Raw genomic sequence first — 24,427 nt, 5'->3', positions numbered from 1 at the left:
AAAGCGTAGTTAAAAACTTAAGTATTTGGATTTTTATTTCGATCGTTTAAGAATTTCCTAAATTTTCTCACCAGTACCCAGCCTTCATATCTCACACAGGGTCACCACCTGTAGAACAAAAGTACTATTATAGCACTATCACAGTCAATTTTTTGATTGAGAATTTTTTGATTGATGAATTTGAGAACTTGATTTGATTTTTTTTTTTTTTAGTTTCGTTGAAAAGTGCTAAGGAACGGAAAAAAGAAGAATTTACGCACCATAAGTATCTTAAAAACTTAAAATAAAACCCGCAAATCCATTTTTGTTGAAAAGACTTCTACGTGAACTTCTGTAATTTTCGGCAGTAACGGGTGCCAAAATAAAAAAAAAATTGAAGAAGAAGAAAAATGAAGGCGAACAATCTTCAAATTAAGCTAAAAACTTACGGCACCAAAAAGTTTAAGAAGGTTTAGCTTTACTTTGAAAGGATACTTTGCCTTAGGCCAACAAATTCTTATTGTTTAAGTGTTTATGGACGAATGCGTTGTCAAATTTTCTAAGCGTAAAACTACCACAAATCACCACAAAAAATAAATGAAATCAAAGAAATTACAATCGATAACCTAGACAAACCCAAACGAGTGAAGATTATAAGGAGCGAGACTGACAAAACCCATGTCTGCTCAAGACAAGAACATAACTTGTACTTTACTAAAAAAAAAACAAATAACCGCGTATTTTCAGTTTAATATACATACTAATATTTGTTCCTTATAGTCTTAATATTTCTTTAGTTATTAAAGTCGAAAAAGTGAAAGGGAAGTATTTTCCATGGGGTGTATTTTCCGGGAGGGAGGTATTTTCCGTGTGGCATGGGCATGGGGTAAACACTGGTCAACCTCTTCCCCTCATCCCCACATCCCCTCGTGGTACTACAACGCACACCCCTCTTGGTACTGCTAATGCACTGTATTTGAAGTTAGATCCTACGGCATAAGAAAGATGCGGCTAAAGTAACCCTATTTCCTGCGTTTCAGAATGTCAGTTACTATAGCTGACCGATTCGCTGGCAAACATCTAATTTGGTGACCTTTTCCTACTATGATATGTTCAAGACTTTTCTAAGGCACATGTTTTCAAAAGCTAGGACACGCCTCTCCAGTTATATGTTTAGTTTCCAGTGTTTCATAGTAGAGAAAAGGATAGACATCACATTATCAAGGAGGCACACTCGTGCCTCTTTAAAGAGGCGAACCACGACAATGTTAAGCGATCTTCGGTTCCAGTGGTCGCAGAGGGATGGGAATGCATTTCGTAGCCCGAGCTCCAACTAAGAAACTGCCAAATTTCATCCCCCTCCGACTTTTCCTTCATGGGGAAAATCTGGCCGAAAGTTTCGACCCGCCAACCCACCCCCCTTTAACGTTGTCCGATCGGGCTGAAATTCACAAGTTAAGGTCCCCTAGGGCCCAGGAGCTTATACGCGAAATTTCAGCTCGATCCGATAACTCCTTCCCTGTTTTCCAGAAACCACGCATAGCCACTTAATGTTCATGGTCTCCTTTTGTTTTTTTTTCGCCACGCCTACAGGTCACAGCCGACATCGGATCTGGGTGTACGAAGACTCATTTGACACGGAATTCTCCGAGTAATTTTCCTGGAAAGTTTCGTCGGAAAATCTTAACCCCCCGATTTTCTAGCTTAGAAAAACCCCATTTCCCCATAAGAGCCCATGTTAAGTTTTTCGTTGTTAAAAGTTACGAATTTCAACATTCAAGTACATCAAAATGATCAGCTCGATATGGTGACTGAAAGCTTCAAAAAATTCTGTCTTAATCCGTAAAATTTTTATTTGAGAAAAATGACAGAAACCCTTTTTTTCTGCCACGCCTACAGGTCACAGCCGACATCGGATCTGGGTGTACGAAGACTCATTCGACGCGGAATTCTCCGAGTAATTTTCCTGGAAAGTTTCGTCGGAAAATCTTAACCCCCCGATTTTCTAACTTAGAAAAACCCATTTCCCCATAAGAGCCCATGTTAATTTTTGAAATTCTTAAAAGTTATTTAAAAGTTATATTTATACACATGCAGGTATTTCGACTTCAAACATGCCCGGTTAGCTCAGTCGGTAGAGCGTGGGACTTTTAATCCTAAGGTGAAGGGTTCAAGTCCCTTATCGGGCGTTTTTTTTCACAAAATATGAAAAAAACTTCGTTTTCTTAAAGAGTTAAAGAGGCTACGTCCCAAAGTCAAACCTTAAAACGTACAGGAATTAGGAGAGGCAGTCCTAATTCCAGTACGAGGAGTACAGGAATTATTAAGTTACATCCACCATGGATTGTAGAAAAACGTACAGAAATAATATGAAAAAAACTTCGTTTTCTTAAAGAGTTAAAGAGGCTGCGTCCCAAAGTCGAACCTTAAAACGTACAGGAATTAGGAGAGGCAGTTGGGGCTGCCGCCCCCCAAACCCCCCGCTTTTAAAAACTCTTTTGTACATGTTTTTTGTTGTGGGGGGCTGCCGCCCCCCTAACCCCCCGCTCTTGACTTCGGAAAGGCCCTCTTTTAATTAACAAAGAATACAAAACAGATTTTTGTTTGCTACCCTACCCCCACCCTCAGCTCTTAGCTTGTGTGCTCTGTGTCTGGGAAACAGTTTCAATAATTACGTTAAAATGTAAATGGAGTGGTCAACTTCATTGTTACTAATTACTAGTTTCGGCGCAATGCTTCTCCTGTCCTCTTGTGTTTAACATTTTTCGAAGTTATTCCATTATTCATTCATTTCAATTTTTTGTTAATTAAAAGAGGGCCTTTCGAAGCCAAGAGCGGGGGGTTAGGGGTCGGCAGCCCCCCACAACAAAAAACCTGTACAAAAGAGTCTTTAAAAGCGGGGGGTTTGCCTCTCCTAATTCCTGTACGTTTTAAGGTTTGACTTTGGGACGCAGCCTCTTTAACTCTTTAAGAAAACGAAGTTTTTTTCATATTATTATTCAAGGGGTGATACTTTTAGTGCACTGTACATTTGCTTCTGCAGAAAACCAGATTCAACTTTTTAAAATTTGAAATCACTTGTCTGGTTATCCTCTTGATTTCATTGGCTATTTCTGAATTATAGTCGATCCAACTCTCGAGATATTTAAACACCGTGACCTGCTTTTCTGATTTATTTGCACATTTTAGTATTGGTCGAGAGTCATATTTTTGCGGATGACGTTGCTCTCTGTTTTGCTGACATTCATTGCAAGACCTAAGCTCTCGGCCTTGTCGTCAGTGGCGGCGAATAGCAGCTGAAGTCACTATTACACATTTTTGAAAAGAACAACGTAGAGATACGTAGAGATCATATACAAAGTAGAGATCCAAGATCCGTCAGCTACTGAGTTTCACTCCAAACCCTGAAGACTACAGTAGTCTTTAGGCTTGTGAGTGAAAATGAGCAGCCGACGGATTATGACAGTAATCTGACAGCGACAGTACTAGTTAATTTTCAGCATTGACTGCTGGAAATTGAATAATACTAGTGCTAACCAATATCATAAACCATATTGGCATTCCATTCATAATAAAAACGAATTGGTTATATCGAAAAATGGGTATAATGAAACAGTTCGTGGTAACGAACTGTAGTAAGGAGCGACCTGGCTCGATAGTAAAAGAAAATCTAAAAATTGGAATTTTGATTCTAATAGATATATCAACAGAATTGTATTTTTATTTTGATTTTAAATATATAAGTCTCATCAAGTTTAATTGTACCCATCAAAAGTTACAAGCCTGAGAAAAATTTGTTTTATTTTGGAAAATAGGGGGAAAACGCCATTTAATTGCCATAAAATGTTAACAAAATTCACAACATCGCATTCAGTTTATCAAAGAATTCTACTGTAGAAGTATCAAGCTCTTATCTTTAAAAATATGGAATTTCGTATTTTTACGTATTCCGTATTATCACTGTTTCAAAAAGTAGAGTTTAGAGAAAGAGTCAAACTTTAGCGTAAAGAGAGGGGCGTTGAGGAGGGGACACCCCCATTCAAATATGGAATAATTTCTGTTCGTTTTAAGTTTGAATATCGCTCCTTACTTGCAGCTAAAAAAAAAACTTGTTTTTTTAATTTAATTTTTCAAGAAGACAATGGAATCATTGCCTTACTGAAAAACTATACCCGTTTTTCACTATTTCTGTTAAGTTTTAATTACACAACTACTATTTCTACTACTAGTTATAACTTATTTTAGCAACAAGTCACCTAAGGCTAATACGGCTACGCACACTTCTCCTCCACCACAGTCTATTCAAAGCTTTACTCTGTGTCCTCCCCCGTCGAATTTCCAATTTCCTTTAAATCCTATTTTACGGCCTTTGTCCATCCCTTTTAAAAGCAACCTGTATTTGGTCTGCCCCAGCTGAATGGCAAAAAAGAACAAGTTTTGACAGCCTGCTATCCTTCATTCGTAAGAGATAGCATAACCACTTGAACCTTTCTTTCATACCAGCCCTAAAAAGGAGGACTGAATCATATTTTTCATACAGCTTATTGTTTGATATGCAGTCAGTAGAAGGAGGAACTAGAATTATCCCTAGCCAATTCATATGGAAAATGTTTAAAAAATCTTCCCCAGCCTTTCGAAGTGTCTGCTTTTCCAATTCATCCTTAATCATTATCACTAGCACGGCTTCCCAAATTCTAGTCTTATTTTGAAGATTTATCTTCCAATTCTACCAAAGTTGTAACAGCATAAGTGATACTATCTACTTGATTGATTTTGTTGTTGCCTAACACCTTCTCTTTTGCCTCATTTATCCCCAGTCTCTGCAACTTACTCTGCTTTACATCAAATTTTCAAAATAATTCTTCCGTCTCAAAGCCTCATAAAATGCATTATTGGTTTTATAAAGGATGATCGAACTATCTGCATAATCTAGGTCAAAGAGATCTTCCCATTTCATATCTTGTTCTCTCATAGCTGTTGCTGTCTTGCTTAAAATAAGGTCCATCAAAACTATTCAAATAAACGGGCACAGGACATATTTTTGTTTAAATCCTGATTCTGCAGCACAGCCTATATAGACACCAGTTGCACATAGTCGTATCTTGCCCATACAAGGATTTCAACACACATCTTTAGACTAGGCGTTAACCTCCGGCGCTCCCACAGCCAATCAGCGCGAAAAGATCTTGGCTCTATTCCGGGAGTGAAAACAGAAATTTTTGTTGTGACCACCGTTAACTCTGGCATTAACCCCCCCCCCTCCTTATTAGGATTGTAAAAAAATAATGTTAGTTCATTTGCTTATAGATATGTGTATCTATTATCCGTCCATGCGTTCTATATAGGCTGTGGAATCCAGTTTCCGACTGCCAACAGACTGAGTGTCTGGTTTTGACGCAGCGCCAATTAATATCGCGACGATAGCTATGTGTTGCTTTTAAAAAATGTTTACGCAACTAGTGGCTATATAGGCTGTGTTCTGCAGTGAACTAGCTACTAACCTCACATGCTACCTTTACCGCAATTAAATAAAACAAGAGCTAAGAGCTCATATGGCACTTGTGACGAGGCGAGAAGAGCTAAGAGCCAAGAGATCATATGGTATGAGCTCTAACAAAATTCTATGAATCAATAGATTGATTTAAAAAGGAAAATAAGAGGCTTAATGCCGGTTAAGATTTAAAATAAGAGCTCTGAGTCACAAAGTCCTTCTAAATATCAAAATTCATTAAGATCCGATCACCCACTCGTAAGTTATAAATACCTAATTTTTTCTAATTTTTCCTCTCCCTTTTGCCCCCCCCAGATGGTCGAATCTGGGAAAACGACTTTATCAAGTCAAATTGTGCAGCTCCCTGACACGCCAACCAATTTTCATCGCCCTATCACGTCCAGAAGCACCGAACTCGCCAAATCACTGAACCCCTCCCCCCAACTCCCCCAAAGAGAGCGAATCCAATACGATTCTGTCAATCACGTATCAAGGACATTTGTTTATTCTATCCACCAAGCTTCATCCCGATTCCTACACTCCAAGTGTTTTTCCGAGATTTCCCCCTCCAAATCCCCACAATGTCAAAAGATCTGATCGGGATTTGAAATAAGAGCTCTGAGACATGAAATCCTTCTAAAAATCAAATCTCATTACGATCCGATCATCTATTCGTAAGATATAAATACTCCAATTTTAATGTTTTCCCAGAATTCCGGTTCCCCCCTCCAACTCCCCCGAATGTCAAAGGATCTGGTCGGAATTTGAAATTAGAGCTTTAAAGCACAAGATCCTTCTAAATATCAAATTTCATTAAGATCTGGTCACCCTTTCGTAAGTTACAAATACCTCAATTTTCAATATTACCCCCCCCCCCAATTCCACCAAAGAGAGCAGATCCGGTCCAGTTATGTCAGTCACGTATCTTAGACAGGTTTCTACTCTTCCCATCCAGTTTCATCCTGATCTCACCGCTTTAAGTATTTTCTAAGATTTCCGGTCCCCCCAACTGCCCCCCCCCCAATTACGCTTGATCCGGTTGAGATTTAAAATAAGATATCGGAGTTACGAGGTCCTTCTAAATATGAAGTTTCATGAAGATCCGATCACTCCTTCGTAAGTTAAAAATACGTCATTTTTCTTATTTTTCAGAATTACCCCCCCCCCCGCAATTGAGTGGATCCGTTCCAATTATGTAAATCACGTATGCAAGACTTCTGCTTATTTTTCCAACCAAGTTTCATCCCAATCCCTCCAATCTAAGCGTTTCCCATCATTTTAGGTTTCCCCACCCCAAACTTCCCCCAATGTCACCAGATCCGGTTAGGATTTAAAATAAGAGCTTTGAGACACGATATCCTTCTAAAAATCAAATTTCATGGAGATCCAATCACCCGTTTGTAAGTTAAAAATACCTCATTTTTTCTAATTTTTTAGAATTAGCCCCCCCCCCAACTATCCCAAAGAGAGCGGATCCATTCTGGTTATGTCAATCATGTATCTAGGACTCGTGTTTTTTTCCCACCAAGTTTAATCCCGATCCCTCCACTCTAAGTGTTTTCCAAGCTTTAGGTTTCCCCCTACCAACTCCCCGCCCCCATCACCAGATCCGGTCGGGATTTAAAATAAGAGCTCTAAGACACGATATCCTTCTAAACATCAAATTTCATTGAGATCCGATAACCCGTTCGTAAGTTGAAAATACCTAATTTTTCTAATTTTTAAGAATTACTCCCCCCCCCAACTACCCCAAAGAGAGCAAATCAGTTCCGATTATGTCAATCATGTATCTGGGACTTGCGCTTATTTTTCCCATCAACTTTCATCCCGATCCCTCCACTATAAGTGTTTTCCAAGATTTTAGGTTTCCCCCCCTCCAACTCCCCCCAATGTCATCAGACCCATTCGGGATTTAAAATAAGAGCTCTGAGACACAATATCATTCCAAACATCAAATTTCATTAAGATCCAATCACCCGCTCATAAGTTAAAAATACTTCATTTTTTCTATTTTTTCCGAAGTAACCGGCCCCCACTCCCCCCAGATGGTCAAATCGGGAAAACGACTATTTCTAATTTAATCTGGTCCGGTCCCTGATACGCTTGCAAAATTTCATCGTCCTAGCTTACCTGGAAGTGCATAAAGTAGAAAAACCGGGACTTTAGGTTTTCCCCCTCCAACTCCCCCCAATGTCATTAGATCCGGTCGGGATTTAAAATAAGAGCTCTGAGACACAATATCATTCCAAACATCAAATTTCATTAAGATCCATTCACCTGCTGATAAGTTAAAAATACTTCATTTTTTCTATTTTTTGCAAATTAACCGGGCCCCCACTCCCCCCAGATGGTCAAATCGGGAAAACGATTATTTCTAATTTAATCTGGTCCGGTCCCTGATACGCTTGCCAAATTTCATCGTCCTAGCTTACCTGGAAGTGCCTAAAGTAGCAAAACCGGGACCGACAGACCGAGAGACCGACAGACCGACAGAATTGGCGACTGCTATATGTCACTTGGTTAATACCAAGTGCCATAAAAAAACTAATTTTTTTAGCTGAAAGTAAGGAGCGACATTAAAACTTAAAACGAACAGAAATTACTCCGTATATGAAATGGGTTGTCCCCTCCGCGATCCCTCGCTCTTTACGCTAAAGCTTTTAATTGTTTTAAAAAGTAGAATTGTGGCAAAGAATCAAACTTTAGCGTAAAGAGCAAAGGATTTCGGAGGGGACAACCCATTTCATATACGGAGTAATTTCTGTTTGTTTTAAGTTTTAATGTCGCTCCTTACTTTAAGCTAAAAAAAATTTGTTTTTTTATTTAATTTCTGAACGTTTTTGAATTAATGCATATTTGGTTTTGGCTCTCCGCACATAAATTGTTAAAATGAAATTTGTATATTAATTCTTTTTTTGGCTAAATGGCTTTCTCTTAGTTTTGATAAGACGATTTTGAGAAATAAGGGGTGGAGAAGAAGGCCTAGTTGCCCTCCAATTTTTCGGTTACTTAAAAAGGCAACTAGAACTTTTAATTTTTAACGAACGTTTTTATTAGTAAAAAATATACGTAACTTAAGAATTAACTTACGTAATAAACTTTCATAACCTTGTATTTTTATTATGTATACGAGGGGGTTTGTACCCTCGTTAATACCTCGCTCTTTACACTAAATCGTAAGTTTTGTCCCAATTCTTTAAGAATGACCCCTGAATCAGAAAGGTCGTAGAATAAATAGTTGAAATACTAAAAATACTTTAGCATAAAGAGCAAGGTATTTATCTCATCCTAAATACCTCGCTCTTTATGCTAAAGTATTGTTAGAACCCCTCATATGCGTAATAATCTCTGTTCGTTTTAAGTTTCAATGCTACTTCTTCCTTTCATTTGAAAAAACGTTTTCATGTTTATTTTTCATTGTTTTCTTATAGTAATGCTAGAGAATCCTGCGCCCTTTTCATTGAATTTTTCTTCCCCCATGACAGATTCCTCCAAGGAAAGATCCTCCAACACAGCCCCCTCTCCTCAACCCCACCCCCAAACAAAATAAAATCCCCCTGAAAACGTCTGTTCAGTTCCCAATAACCATTACTATATGTAAACACTGGTCAAAGTTTGTAACTTGCAGCCCCTCCCCCAGGGATTTTGGGGGAGTAAGTCATCCCCAAACACATAGTTATTATGGTTTTCGACTATGCTAAACAAAATGACTTAAAAAGGGCACTAGAACTTTTCATTTCCGTTAGAATGAGCCCTCTTGCGACATTCTAGGACCACTTGGTCGATACGATGACCCCTGGGGAAAAAAAAAACAAATAAACACGCACCCGTGATTTGTCTTCTCGCAAAAAATACAAATTCCACATTTTTGTAGATAGGAGCTTGAAACTTCTACAGCAGGGTTCTCTGATACGCTGAATCTGATGGTGTCATTTTCGTTAAGATCCTACGATTTGTAGGGGGTTTCCCCCCTATTTTCCTAAATAAGGCAAATTTTCTCAGGCTCGTAACTTTTGATGGATTAGACTAAACTTGATGAAACTTGTATATTTAAAATCAGCATTAAAATGCGATTCTTTTGATGGAGCTATTGATATCAAAATTCAAATTTTTTAGAGTTTTGGTTACTATTGAGCCAGGTCGCTCCTTACTACAGTTCGTTACCACGAACTGTTTGACAATATTATTAAGCCATATAACACTAATAATTTTGATGTATTTGTCTGGTATACCAGTTATTTCATAACGAAGTTACTGATGCTAATGGCTAAATTTACTTCTCTGTATCCTTTAGGAAACATCTAGAAATGTGAAGGATCCAACGCACAATAAGTTTCATTTTATATAATCCGATTAAAAGTTGGATCAAAGATAATAACCCAATCGTGTCATAATAGCCAAGGACATAGGATTAAGAACTCCTGCTACAACTAGCAATTGGTCTCAACACTTCAATCATTCTACAGTTGGACATTACACAACAAAACCAAAACAGTGACATTTCTTAGATCTAAAAAGCCAACGACAATGTAAATGAAATTGACTAAGTATTAATGAAATGACTAAGTATTAATTTATACAAGTACGTTTGTCTTAAAAAATCAGGAAATATTGAGAATTCAATCATTCTACAGTTGGACATTACACAACAAAACCAAAACAGTGACATTTCTTAGATCTAAAATGCCAACGACAATGTAAATGAAATTGACTAAGTATTAATGAAATGACTAAGTATTAATTTATACAATTACGTTTGTCTTAAAAAAATCAGGAAATATTGAGAATTCAATCATTCTACAGTTAGACATTACACAACAAAACCAAAACAGTGACATTTCTTAGATCTAAAATGCCAACGACAATGTAAATGAAATTGACTAGGTATTAATGAAATGACTAAGTATTAATTTATACAAGTACGTTTGTCTTAAAAAATCAGGAAATATTGAGAATTCAATCATTCTACAGTTGGACATTACACAACAAAACCAAAACAGTGACATTTCTTAGATCTAAAATGCCAACGACAATGTAAATGAAATTGGGTTGTATGAAATGACTAAGTATTAATTTATACAAGTACGTTTGTCTTAAAAAATCAGGAAATATTGAGAATTCAATTTTTAATGAAAAAGAGATCCATATTCATTTATGCATTTATTGATAGTAGGGGATGCCAAAAGAACAAAAAAAAAAAAAAACTGAGTGAAGTATCAGCAAAAATGAGCTGCCAAACAGCTTGAGACAGTGCAGCTTGCCTTTAAAAAGTTTAGTTGTGAACAGAAATCAACAGATTGTTTGAATGAATTCTTATAGACAGGATTGTCGTAATTTAACTAGTCAATTTTGCTTATTTATTTTTAAGGTTCAACTTGGCAATACTGACATAAACGTGATACTACCCTAAAAACTTCAAAATTTTGCAAAAACCGAATGAAAAATCTTAGAAAATTGTGTTTTCCAGGTACGAATGACCGACGATGGGTCGAGGGACAAAAGATCTTTTATTTTGATATTTTTCAAACAGTTCGTGGTAACGAACTGTAGTAAGGAGCGACCCGGCTCAATAGTAAACGGAACTCTAAAAAACGAAATTTCGATGCTAAAAGATATATCAAAAGAATCGGATTTTTATTTTGATCTTAAATATATAAGTTTCATCAAATTTAGTCTTTGTCATCAAAAGTTACGAGCCTGAGAAAATTTGCCTTATTTTGGAAAATAGGGGGTAACACCCCCTAAAAGCCATAGGATCTTAACGAAAATCGCACCATCGCATCCAGTGTATCAGAGAACCCTTTAGAAAAAAATTTTAAGTTCCAATCTACAAAAATGTGGAATTTCGTATTTTTTGCCAGAAGACAAATCACGGGTACGTGTTTATTTGTTTTTTTTTTTTTGTTTTTTTCCCAGGGGTCATCGTATCGACCAAGTGGTCCTAGAGTGTTGCAAGAGGGCTCATTCTAACGGAAATGAAAAGTTCTAGTGCCCATTTGAAGTGAACAAAAAAATTGGAGGGCACCTAAGCCCCCTCCCACGCTGATTTTTTCCCAAAGTCAACGGATCAAAATTTTGATATGGCCATTTTGTTCCGCATAGTCGAAAACCATAAGAACTATGTCTTTGGGGATGACTTACCCCCCACAGTCCCTGGGGGAAGGGCTGCAAGTTACAAACTTTGACCAATGTTTACACACAGTAATGGTTACTGGGAAGTGTACCGACGTTATCAGGGGATTTTTTGGTTTGGGTGTGGGGTTCAGGGGGGGCTATATGGGAGGATCTTTCCTAAGAGGATTATTTCATTGGGGAAGAGAAATTCAATGAAAAGGGCGCAGGATTTTCTAGCATTACTATAAAAAACAAACAATGAAAATATAAACATGAAAAAGTTTTTTCAATTGAAAGTAGGGAGAAGCATTAAAACTTAAAACGAACAGAGATTATTACGCATGTGAGGGGTTCTAAAAATACTTTAGCATAAAGAGCGAGGTATTTAGAAAGAGATAAATACTTCGCTCTTTATGCTAGAAAATTTTAAAGTAATTTCAACTATTTATTCTACGGCCTTTCTGATTCAGTGGTCATTCTTAAAGAATTGGGACAAAACAAGATTTAGTGAGAAGAGCGAGGTATTAACGAGGGGACCAACCCCCTCATATATATATATATAATCAAAAATATAAGAATATAAAAGTTTGTTACGTAAGTTGATTCTTAAGTTACGTATTTTTTTTATAATAAAAACGTTCATTAAAAATTAAGATCTAGTTGCATTTTTAAGTAATCGAAAAAATTGGAGGGCAACTAGGCCTCCTTCCCCACCCCTTATTTCTCAAAATTGTCTGATCAAAACTAAGAGAAAGCCATTTAGCCAAAAAAAGAATTAATATGCAAATTTCATTTTAATAATTTATGCACGGAGAGCCAAAATCAGATGTGCGTTAACTCAAAAACTTTCAGAAATTAAATAAAAAAAACAAGTTTTTTTGAAATGAAAGTAAGGAGCGACATTAAAACTTAAAACGAACAGAAATTACTCCGTACATGAAAGGGGCTTTTCCTCCTCGACACCCCGCTCCTTGCGCTAAAGTTTGATTCTTTCTCGCAACTCTACTTTTTAAAACAATAAAAACTTTAGCGTAAGGAGCAGGGTGTCGAGGAGGAGGAAAAGCCCCTTTCATATACGGAGTAATTTCTGTTCGTTTTAAGTTTTAATGTCGCTCCTTACTTTCATTCCAAAAACTTGTTTTTTTTTTATTTAATGACACTTAAAAGTTATTTTTCTAAGCAGGCACTAATTTACCACATCGTTAGTTCTTTATGATCTGCGTGTTGTCAATATTCCAAGTTTAGAATAAAGGGGGATGGTTTTCATACATCTTAACAAGAGCTTTGAAAGCGCTTAAATCAACTATTTCCATCACATACATGTTTTGTAGGACATTAAACACATCGTTAAAAAAAAAAAATAATAATAATAAAAAAAAAAGCTAAATGTACAGACATTGGCATACACGCTCAAGACTTATCAAGGAACTTAGACTTTTTTGTGAGGGGGCGGGAATCAGTGTGATGATACAGATCGAACTTTTAAGTCCAAATATGCATAGTTTCATGTTTCCAGGTCGTTTTCCATATTCTCTCTGGGGAGTCTTTTTTAAATCAATCACTAGTGAGTGGGGGGGGGACTCTTAGTACTAATAAGCTTATACGTATGCATCAATAAGTTTACTGGATATAAAACTTGATAAAATCTTTGATGACTATTAGAAACACATTAAAAATACATAAATGTTTGGAATGATCTAAAAATAATACAAATGCTGGTAAATATGGACCTTAATGCACACAAAACACAAATTTGGCCTGTGAAATTAACTGACAAAAAAATTAATCAAATAGGAATAGAAATCGTGGCTTTTGTCATTAGACTAACTTTCAATAAGATTTTCCTCCCTTAAGACTATCCAATTTGATATTCTTAACAATTTAAGAAAGTTTTGTACTGGGTTATTTTGTGTCTGTATTCTATATATTATATCCACATTTTACATTTATACTCTATCTTTAATACAAATATTAAATCCTAATCTATATTCTACATGTTATTTTTGTGTATATTCTGCATATCATGTTCTATTTGTTGAATTTACCTCAATCTTGTAGTCTTTGGGATCACAGGTTATCCATTTCCTTGTAAAGGTCAAAAGTAAGGAGTTGTTGTGCCTTGAGTACTGAAAACCCTCACAATCTTGTTGATCATCCACAACCAAAGTTCCATTCTCAAGGACTCGAGTATCCTGTAAAGAGATTATGAAACAAATAGAAAATAGGAATAATAAAATAATGGTTATGTCGCCCATTAGGAGATACAACTATGTAAATAAAGAACTATAGTTACTGTACGGAGTTGGCTGCTTAAAGTAAGCATTACAATTAACGTTATTTACTGTTTTTAGCAATAGGTTCTCAAAGTGGTTTCGTAAACTGAAGGGGCACCAATTCAAAAAAAAGTGAGCAGGTTAAGGGGGGATAAGGATTTTTTTATAGAAGAAACAAAAATAAATATTTATTATAAATTATTTATATAATTATTTTTTTAAATTATTTTTATAAATTATTTGAATTATTTATTATAAATATTTATTTATATTAAATATTTATAAATATTTAATTATTTAAAAATAATTTTTTTAAATATAGAGGGGAGACTATTATATCAATTATTTTCAATGGAAGAACCATTAAAAGAGCATTTTCCATAATCTAGGTGGCTAATTCCTCTCTTGCCCCCCCTTTGAATGGGTAATTACGATGGATTGCACTAATTGTCATGGCCAAATAACTAATGTTTAGAGTTGGCACTAGCTTCTTTTGAGGCATTTTGGAAAATTAGTAGATCTGTGATACTGTAGATATTAGTAGATATGTGACAAAATATCCAATGTTTACCCCTGTATCTTTTGTCGTAATTCATATAAAGCTATGAAAACATCCACTTTAAAAGATTCAAATGAATGGGTGTCCAGAATTAAGATGAACTACTATGAGGTTCTATTATGTATAATCTTGATATTTATGTTAATGTTGTCTGAGCAAAAGTTGATGCTGAAAGCGAAAAACTTCCTGACAGTGATTTGCTGAAGCACATTCTTTAAGTGCCTCATATTACTAATGAAACATTCCTAATTACTGACAACTCGTACTAACTCAGCAATATGCTATTCATTTTTGACAATGCTATCCATCTTTGAGCAATATCGTATCCGATTCTTGGATACAGACTTGATGCATTGTATGCATCAGATGAGATGAGTGATTTATCAACATTGTTGAGTGAATATATACTTTTGATTTGCCTCTGAATTATTTGTCTTTATTGTTTTTATTGTTTGGTAAATGACGACTTATACTTATTGACGACTTGACTGCCTGTCCATGGGTTATTCTTTATGGTTGATTGTGTATGGCTATGCTGTTTGACCTATGTGATTGTATGGATGAGTAGGGTTAAGGCCTCATTCAAGTGCTGGTCTATATTAATCACTTATGTAGGAAAATAGTCTTCCTTTTCTCCTTCTGTCTCCTTTTTTTTATGTGTTTGTACTGTTGCATTGGTGATTTATCTTTTCTATATATATATATATATATATATATATATATATATATATATATATATATATATATATATATATATATATATATATATATTAATATCGACATATAGCGTATATCGATGATGTCTACATGGAAAGTGATTTCTACAAAGAGAATTCAGTTACAAGATTTCGCATAAAACTGGTGGACGACATATTGCACCACGAAGAAACCTGAGATTTATATGCAAGAATTGTGATTCAAAAAATTCTCTTTTTCGTTGCATGGCTTAATACTTCCTATGAATAATCAATCAGGTTCTAAAAAAGCAGTACTGTTTTTTTTTTCAGACATTATTTTTCCTTGTTAAGCTAAATTTGTCATCTGGTTTCAAAAAGGTGGGAATAATTGTCTCCCCTAAAATAATGTATGATTGGTTTTCAAAAATACGCCCTAAAATAAACTATTTGTATTTAAAGCACACTTTTAAATATTAAATTATAGGAAATTAATATTTTTATCTTCTTTGAGTGCAGAGTAGAAATTTGTAGCTCAATTCAATCAATCAATTATTCAACAATTTATTAATACTAAAAGAAAAATTATTATAAAAGTAAAGCGGTTACTAGGCCCAAGAAGCTTTGCTTGTAATGGCTCCAAACCACAGATATTCAAATATAGTCATTACTAGGAGAAAAGATGTTGCTCTATAGGAGATGGGCTATGCACAGGGAGGTACAAAGGGGACCATGAAGTTTATATCCCTGAAGGGTCATTAATATTCCTGAGTTTCTCTGCCTTTCCTATTCAAATTGTCCAAACAAATTCTTATTATCACTCCTTAAAACCAGGGGCAAGCTAGCGTTTTGAGCTTGGAAGAGGAGTATAAAGAATGTGCCAAGAAAATGTTCCAATGTGCTGGCCAATGTAGACACATAAGCTTAAGTAAGACGCCAAAAACACGCAAAGCTCAAAGATGTAAACTGCGTACGGACACTTTGAAACTTTGGGGAAGCCCCCTTCCCCACCTCCCTTAGCGCAACCCTGTTTAAAGAAACATACATGTGTACATGTAAATCACTTTCAATTGTTATAAAATCTGTGCAATTTAAACATAGAGGGAATATATTGTACTAGCTCTTTCCCACAGCAAAATGTCATTGTAATGAAACATACTGAAACACACCTGTTTATTGCATTTCTAAGCATACTCAAGTTCTTGAATTAGTCAAGAGTTCTAAAATGCTAGCAGAAATCGGGGACTGTTTTGTAAGCAAGGGGAATAAATAAACGCACTTTAAAGCATTCATTAAATATATGTAGTGTCATTCTCAAAGGGCAATGTATATTTCAAGGCAAAAAAAGCTCCCAAAAGAATTGATGTGTAAATTGTTTGAAATTACCAGTTAACTTTGGAAATATCTGTAAGAAAGGATCTTTGTCTGTTAAATAAGAGACCACCCTCTCCTTCATTTAAAAATGAAAATCCTATCCTCAAGACTAGAAAATATAAAACCGCAGGCAACAAAAAAATCAGCTATTCGCTACTTGGATTAGGCCTGTTTGAACCTAAAATTAGCTTAAATGGGAACATAGCTGATGAGCCGTGTAAAAATGGCACAATGTCCAATCGGCTCAATGTCAAAATGGCACAGGTTAAAAAAAGAATTATCATGCCAATAAAGGAGATGTTGCCGCTAAAAGATACAAAGATCTGGCAATTATTTTTTTTTTTTACCAAATTTAAATTGTCAAAGTGATGATTAAATCACTATACAATGGTTCAACTTTCGCAAATTTGAAAATTACATTTTAAACCAGCTTTTAAACTGTTACTTAAATTTGGTATTTGGACCGGACTATACCTAGTCCGGTCAACAGGCTAATTGTCCTACGTACCCAGCCTGTCCAGTCGGATGAGAATTAGTTGAATAAAACCGTCAACACTATTGAAAATTAAATATAAATTAATTTTTATTTGACAACTATCTGAGTAATGAAACAATAGGCATAAATTGTGGTCGTATTTTAGCAAAGAAGTTGTGGACGATTGACAATAAAAACCAGACTAGTAATTTCCTATGCTGGACTCAATTTTGGAACCAATTTTTAGATAAAGTCGGTTATCCTGTACAATGGTTGGGCGTGTTTGGACCTCAAGCTATATGCTAATTAGCTGTAGCTAACACCGATACTCGAAAAATTTGAAGGTTTCTCACGTCACTATTATCAGTTTCTAATTTTGGTACTCAAAAACTTCAACAAAATATGACAGATGGCATGATAGTGCACCCACGCATACAGGGTATATATAAGATTATTTCATGCTGAAGTCGTTACTCTCTAGTATAACAGAAGTTAACCGCATCGTCATGACGGAAAAAGAAGACAAATCTCTGTTTAACCATTACCCCCAAACCCCTCCCAACCAACTTAAATGTAAAGGCATAAAAATTTAACATTTACCTTCACCACAACGAATTGGTGGCTGCCCAGACTTATATACAGGAAGGCAATATTAGGTTATGAATTTTATTATTTAGCTTTCAAAGAGCAAAAGATTAGCAAGCTCATATCTCTTCTTTAAATATGTTAGGGAACCAAAGCTATGAAGGTACTGCTCCAAATGAGATCCAAAAAAGCAAATCAACAAAAAATCCAAAAAAAGATCCAAAAAATCAACAAAATTTAAATGCTCTTTTTTTTATATAACGATCTTTTCTTTTGAACCTTTGCCATATTAACATCGAGCACTATCTTCATGAGCAAGGGTCTCATTTGGACTCCAGGACATCAATGAATATTTGTCGATATGGCCTTTTTCGATAAGGCCTTGAAACTCTGCGGACCACGGTTAAAACCTGGCGATTGCAAAGCTTACTCCTTCAAAAATCGGTGATCCTCAAGGCAAATGTATCAAATGACATGACACAGCTTTGTGTTGTGCCAGTTTTATTTAGATTTGTGGGGCAATGAAGTTGTCAATGGTAGCAGTTTGCACAATTCGATTTCGTAGAGATTATGGTCTGCGACACAAAAGTGGCTTAGCTCCACACAGTGCCGTCAATTCACAAAATTGTAGGGGCGGGGCATATTTCTCAGAGTCTAGGGAGAGAGAATTTTTCCTTTTCAATCTTTCGGTGAAAATACCCCAAAAATATTTTTTTTTGGGGGGTGGGTGATAAAAAAAATAACCAAGGATGAGAGGCAAAATCCCCCGCCCCAAATTGACACCCCAGGTCCCATAAACCTATTGATCTCTAGACGTAATCTAAATTTGTAGCAAATTAATATATTTGTCTTAGATCCTACGACTTCCTAAGATCAAATGCCATTCACTTCAATTTTAAGTCGAGCTGTAAAGTACTCTTTAGACCATCGAATATATTACTGTTAGGCAGTGAAGATATCGTCCATAACATTATCTCTGGGTAGTGTTTACATACTTCTCGTTGTGCCCTGAGAGTAGGGTGTACTAATAGTGTACATTACTTCTAATTTTGACAACTTCTAATGAATTGAACTTCTAATTTTAGTCACAACCCAGCCACTTATCAGACCTGCACAGTCTCTGATAATTAAGGCAGGATATTTTTTGGAATATGTCGCCGAAATAGGCTGGATGGAAACAAGTAATGGAGGCTAAACCTAAGCCTGGGAGGTAACTTTCCCTGGATACATGAAGACCAACTGTGTTGCCTGAAAATATCCTGGTAAAATATTACTGGTTCTAGGCGTTTACTCCCTCCCCCAGAAAACACCCCCTAGAAAATATATTACGGTGGAAAATGCCCTCTGGAAAATTCCACCCTCCGCAGATTACTGGGTTTTCCAAATTTGAAAATGTTATTTGAGTTGTGTTTTTTTTTTTTTTAGTTTCGTTGAAAAGTTCCAATGAAAGGGAAAGAGAGGAATTTACAAACCATAGCAATGTTAATAACTGCAAATATATTTTTGTCGAAAAGACTTCCATATAAACTTCTGCAATTTTGGCAGTAGTTGGTGCCAAATTAAAAAAAAAGAAAAAGATGGGCGAAAAATGATCAAAATTAAGCTAAAAACATACGGCCATAAAAAGTTTAAGTTTTTACGGACGAAAGCGTTGTCAGAATTCTACGAGTTAGTTTTTTTTTTACCTTCCAAGTGTAAAACTACCGAAAATCACTATTGATAAATGAATAAAACCCAAAACATACAGAAATTACAACAGATAACCTAATCAAACTCAAAAGTAAAAGGAGTAAGGCTGACAACCCCCATGTCTTCTCAAAACCAGAACATATTTTGGACTTTACACAAAAAAAAAAATCCGCAACCTTGGACACCTTCAATGCCTCAGGGAATAACTAACAATCGTATCCTCAGGGTACTGGGGTGCTGTGTCAACCTTAGAGGCAGGGCTGTGAGGGGGTTTGTCTTCGAAAAAGTCATAATTTCTAAAACTTTCAACTACACTGAAGAAAATGGCTATTTCAAAATTTTGATCAGCAAGTGCTCGGGGAAATGATGGGCATGGGAGGGGGCTATTTGCCCTCCAATCACTTCTGACTATTAAAAAGGGCACTAGGCCTCTCAATTTTTCATTGACTCAGCCTTTCTTGTAGTTTCTACAAAAACTCTTTCTATACGAAGTGCTCTGGTCTAAAACCAAAAAAAAAAAAAACAAAAAAAAAACAATAATAATAGTAATAACAATGGATTGTGCCAAACTTGTTCTTTACTAAGGTAGCGCTATTTCGCTACCTATGATAGTGTTTTTTACGTTTTTTTTATATCTTTTTAAACACCAAAAACAAGAAGAACAATAGGGAATTTCTCAAGACAGTGGGAAACAAATTAGAATGAATATTTCGACCCTGTGTCCAAGGGCCGTCCTCAGCAATACAAACAAGAAAAAACAACTTACTAGAGGATAAAATCAATAGAACTAAAATGAACAATTTTTCAAAGCAGTCCCAGCATCCTTACCTCAGTGAAATTCAACCAGGACTGATAAATAAATTGTGATGAAACGAGGCAATTCATTGAAATGAACAAAGGATGATTTAAAAACATGTTTTAATGCCAGCCGTTTAAAAACTTGTTTTAAATCATCCTTTTTCATTTCAATGAATTGCCTCGTTCATCACAATTTATTTATCAGTCCTGGTTGAACTTCGCTAAGGTAAGGATGCTGGGACTTTTCTGAAAATTTTTTCATTTTAGTTTTACTGGTTTTATCCTCTAGTAAGTTGTTTTTACTTATTTGTATTGCTGAGGACGGCCCTTGGACATATGGCGAAATATTCATTCTAATTTGTTTCCCACTGTCTTGAGAAATTCCCTACTGTTCTTTTTGTTTTTGGCGTTTATGATGGAAAGGCAGTGTGGTTTCCGTCGCTATTTACATTTTTTTTGTTTTTTTTTCTGTTGGACCCATTTTTCTATATACTTCTATATGCTCTATATACTTCGGGGGGTGTTTCTGGGGGTATCTTCTGCAGGGAGGGGGCATTTCCAGGGGGAGTATTTCCCACGGGGCATATTTTCCGGGAGGGGAGGTAAACGCCGACTATCCAATTTACTAGTTAAATTAAAGTAAAATTAAAGATATTTATGTTTTATCGCTATCTTCGTTGGCATATCAATACTTCCAGGGAGATCTCCCATGTTGTTTTTTGGGACTGATTAAACTAGTAGGGGAAGTAAATTTGTATATGGTTTGTAGCCGGGAGGATGTGATGATTCCAGCTAGTCGCTCGGTTCGTTCAGACTTCGGCCTGGCTGTGACTGTGGGGCATGCTTGGAACTTGGTTCCCGCTGAGATCCGGCAGTCACGAACACTTGGCTCCTTTAAGAGACAGATGAAAAGTTTCTTATTAAAGGCTTCTCATTAAATGTTTCTTATGGTTTATTTATCATTTTTTTTTCTTTTTTGGGTTGTTGTTTTGTTGGTGTTGTATCCTCGATGACGCGAGAATTTTAATTTGTATTTTATTGTCGGGTGATGTGAGGGTCGCTGCTTCCTGGGTACTGCCGGTGAGTTGATTTCTTTTCCTTAAATATTTATATTTAGATGTTGGTTAGTATGTTTATGACAAGTTTCATGATTCTTTACTTATTGTACGCCGTTTCCCAAATAACGGGCCATTGAGCCCTTTGGGATATTGTTTTGTTATTGTTTTTTTTATGAAAATAAATAGAACTTGAACTTGAAACTTGAACTTTACCAAAAACACAAAACCGGCGTAACATAATAGAGTCTAGTATATGAAAGTAATTGAGTAGCCTGCAAAAATAAAAGATAATTTTTAAAGCTCCCAAATGTCTTTCAACGGCCATGAGATCAATGAATTTTACTGTACAGTTTTAATCATAGGCAGCGCAATAACGCTACCTAAGTAAAGAAAGATGTTGGCACAATGTATTATTTTTGTTTGTTTGGTTAGACCAGGGCATTTCCTACAGAAAGAGTTGTCGTAGAAACTTTGAAAGAGGCTGGCTATTCAGTTGTAAATTGAAAGGACTAGTGCCCTTGTTCATAGCCGAAAGGAGCCCCCTCCCCCGCGCATATGATTTCTTCAAACACACCCAATCGAAATTTTGAGATAGCCATTTTGTTCAGCAGAGTTGAGAAGTCCAGGAATGATATCTTTGAGGTTGAAAACCCTTACACAGCCTTCGATCAAGGGTTGTAAGTTATGCTCTGGGGTTGCATAAGGTTTTTTTTTTAGAAAGGGTGGCCGTATAAAACTTTGGATGTGGTTCATTGGATTGGAAATCTGTCAGTTGGATATCCCCCCCCTATCAAACCTTGGAAGTTTCAACTTGATAAAATTGGCAGTTGCCGTTGATTTTCGAGACAGTTTTAATGGCAGGGATAAAAGGATTAGAAACAATAAAGCCCCAGGTGTAGATAGTGTAGTAAATGAGTATCTTAAATTTTGCGTCTATGACGTTAAAAAATAAGTTACTGAAAATTATGAATATGATTTTTGAAGAAGGGGAAGTACCTAGCGGTTTCTGGAAGACCCTAATTAAACCCCTGTAAAAAAAGATGATAAGAGTGAGTGTAGTAATCATAGAGGCATTAGCCTGGTTTCTCTAGGTCGTAAATTACTTAGCATGATGAAAATTTTTAGACTTAGCGATACTATAGACAAAGTTTTATGAGAAGAACAAAGGGGTTTTAGAAAGGGCAGAGAATGTGTCAACCAAATTGTCATACGTAGGTTATTAATTGACAAGTGTCTGAAGCATTAAACACCTTTAGTTCTCAGTTTTATAGATTATGAGCGAAGGTTCGATTCCGTTGATAGAAGAGTTTTAGCGAAGGTCTTTTTATTGTAGGGTATACCAAAAAAAAAATACGTTAAAGTGATTAGTGCTATATGGGAATAACACTGGTGCGGTTAAGGTAGGAAATAAGGTAAGTAGCTGGTTTTGCATTATATCAGGAGTTAAGCAGGGTTGTGTTCTATCCCATTTATATGGATCATTTTGGCAGACTTTGTCTCTAGAACTACAGGAAAGGCGATGGGAGGACAATGAATATAATGGGTAGAAAGAGATTTCATGGACTTAGATTATGTTGATGATCTAAACTTCCTAGATGAAAGTGTGAGCAAAATAAATGATCTGTTAGAGGTTTTGCGTGTTCGGGGCGCTAGAATAGATTTAAAAATGAATGTTAATAAGACTAGTTCGCTGAGACTAAGAATAAGTGATGATAAAAAAGAAAAGTGATGGACTGGATCTGCTCTATCAGGGGGGGGGGGGGTTAATTCTAAAAAAATTAGAAAAAATGACGTATTTTTAACTTACGAAGGAGTGATCGGATCTTCATGAAATTTGGCAGGCGTATCAGGGACCGGACCAGATTAAATTAGATTAAATTAATTTTCCCGATTTCCCGATTTGGGGGGGGGGGAGTAAGGGGCCCGTTAATTCGGAATAATAGAAAAAATGAAGTATTTTTAACTTACGAACGGTTGATCAGATCTTAAAGAAAGTTGATGTTTGGAAGGATATCGCGTCTCAGAGCTGTTATTTTAAATCCCGACCGGATCTGGTGACATTGGGGTGGAGTTGGGAGGGGGAAACCTAAAATCTTGGAAAACACTTAGAGTGGAGGGATCGGGATGAAACTTGGTGAGAAAAATAAGCACAAGTCCTAGATACATGATTGACATAATCGGAATGGATCCGCTCTATTTGGCGTAGTTGGGGGGGGGGGGGGTTAATGCAGAAAAATTCGAAAAAATGCGGTATTTTTAACTTACGAACGGGTGATCGGATCTCAATGAAATTCGATATTTAGAAGGATATCGTGTCTCAAAGCTCTTATTTTAGATCCCGACCGGCTCTGGTGACATTGGAGGGAGTTTGGGGGGAGACCTAAAATCATGGAAAACGCTTAGATTGGAGGGATCGGGATGAAACTTGGTGGGAAAAATAAACAGAAGTCTTAGATACGTGATTTACATAATTTACGGAAGAAATTATTTACGGAACCAATCTGCTCTATCGGGGAGGGAGGGGGGGTTGGTTAATTCTGAAAAATTGGAAAAAAATGACGTATTTTAACTTACGAAGGAATGATTGAATCTTCATGAAACTTCTTATTTAGAAGGACCTCGTAACTCAGATCTCTTATTTTAAATATCAACCGGATCTAGCGTCATGGGGGGAGCGGTTGGGGGGACTGGAAATCTTAGAAAATACTTAAAGCAGAGAGATCAGGATGAAATTGGATGGGAAGAATAAAAACCTGTCTAAGATACGTGACTGACATAACCGGACCGGATCTGCTCTCTTTGGTGGAGTTGGGGGGGGGGAATTTGGAAAAATGGGGTATTTGTAACTTACGAAAGGGTGACCATATTTTAATTAAATTTGAAATATAGAAGGATCTTGTGCTTTAAAGCTCTAATTTTAAATTACGACCAGATCCTGTGACATTGGGGGGAGTTGGAGGGGGAAACCGGAATTTTTGGAAAACGTGAAAATTGGGGTATTTTTATCTTACGAATAGTGATCGGATATTAATGAAATTTGATATTTAGAATGAATTCATGTCTCACACCTCTTATTTCAAATCCCGACCAGATCTTTTGACATTGGGGGGAGTTGGAGGGTGAAATCTTGGAAAACACTTGGAGTGGAGGAATTGGGACGAAGCTTGGTGGATAGAATAAGCAAATGTCCTTGATACGTGATTGACGTAACCGTACTGGATTCGCTTTCTTTGGGGGAGTTAGGGGGATCCGTTCAGTGATTTGGCAAGTTTAGTGCTTCTGGACGTGCTAGGACGATGAAAATTGGTAGGGGTGTAGGGACCTGCAGTCGTTTTCCAAGATTCGACTATCTGGGGGG

General features: G+C 36.3%; 1 protein-coding gene across 4 annotated transcripts in view; it reads right to left on the bottom strand.

The window, feature by feature from the left end:
• Positions 1–24,427, bottom strand: part of LOC136033262 (dopamine beta-hydroxylase-like) — a 157,743-nt gene that overhangs the window by 101,314 nt on the left and 32,002 nt on the right. For all 4 annotated transcript variants that reach the window (XM_065714015.1, XM_065714014.1, XM_065714016.1 and 1 more), the window contains exon 2: positions 13,630–13,776. In XM_065714015.1, the coding sequence (XP_065570087.1) occupies positions 13,630–13,776 (147 nt within the window). The remainder of the gene's footprint in view (positions 1–13,629; positions 13,777–24,427) is intronic.

The sequence above is a fragment of the Artemia franciscana genome, chromosome 11 (genome assembly GCF_032884065.1).
Source record: "Artemia franciscana chromosome 11, ASM3288406v1, whole genome shotgun sequence".
Lineage (NCBI taxonomy): Eukaryota > Metazoa > Arthropoda > Branchiopoda > Anostraca > Artemiidae > Artemia > Artemia franciscana.
Note: the sequence above shows the minus strand (reverse complement) of the source record. Positions and strands in the feature narration are given on the sequence as shown.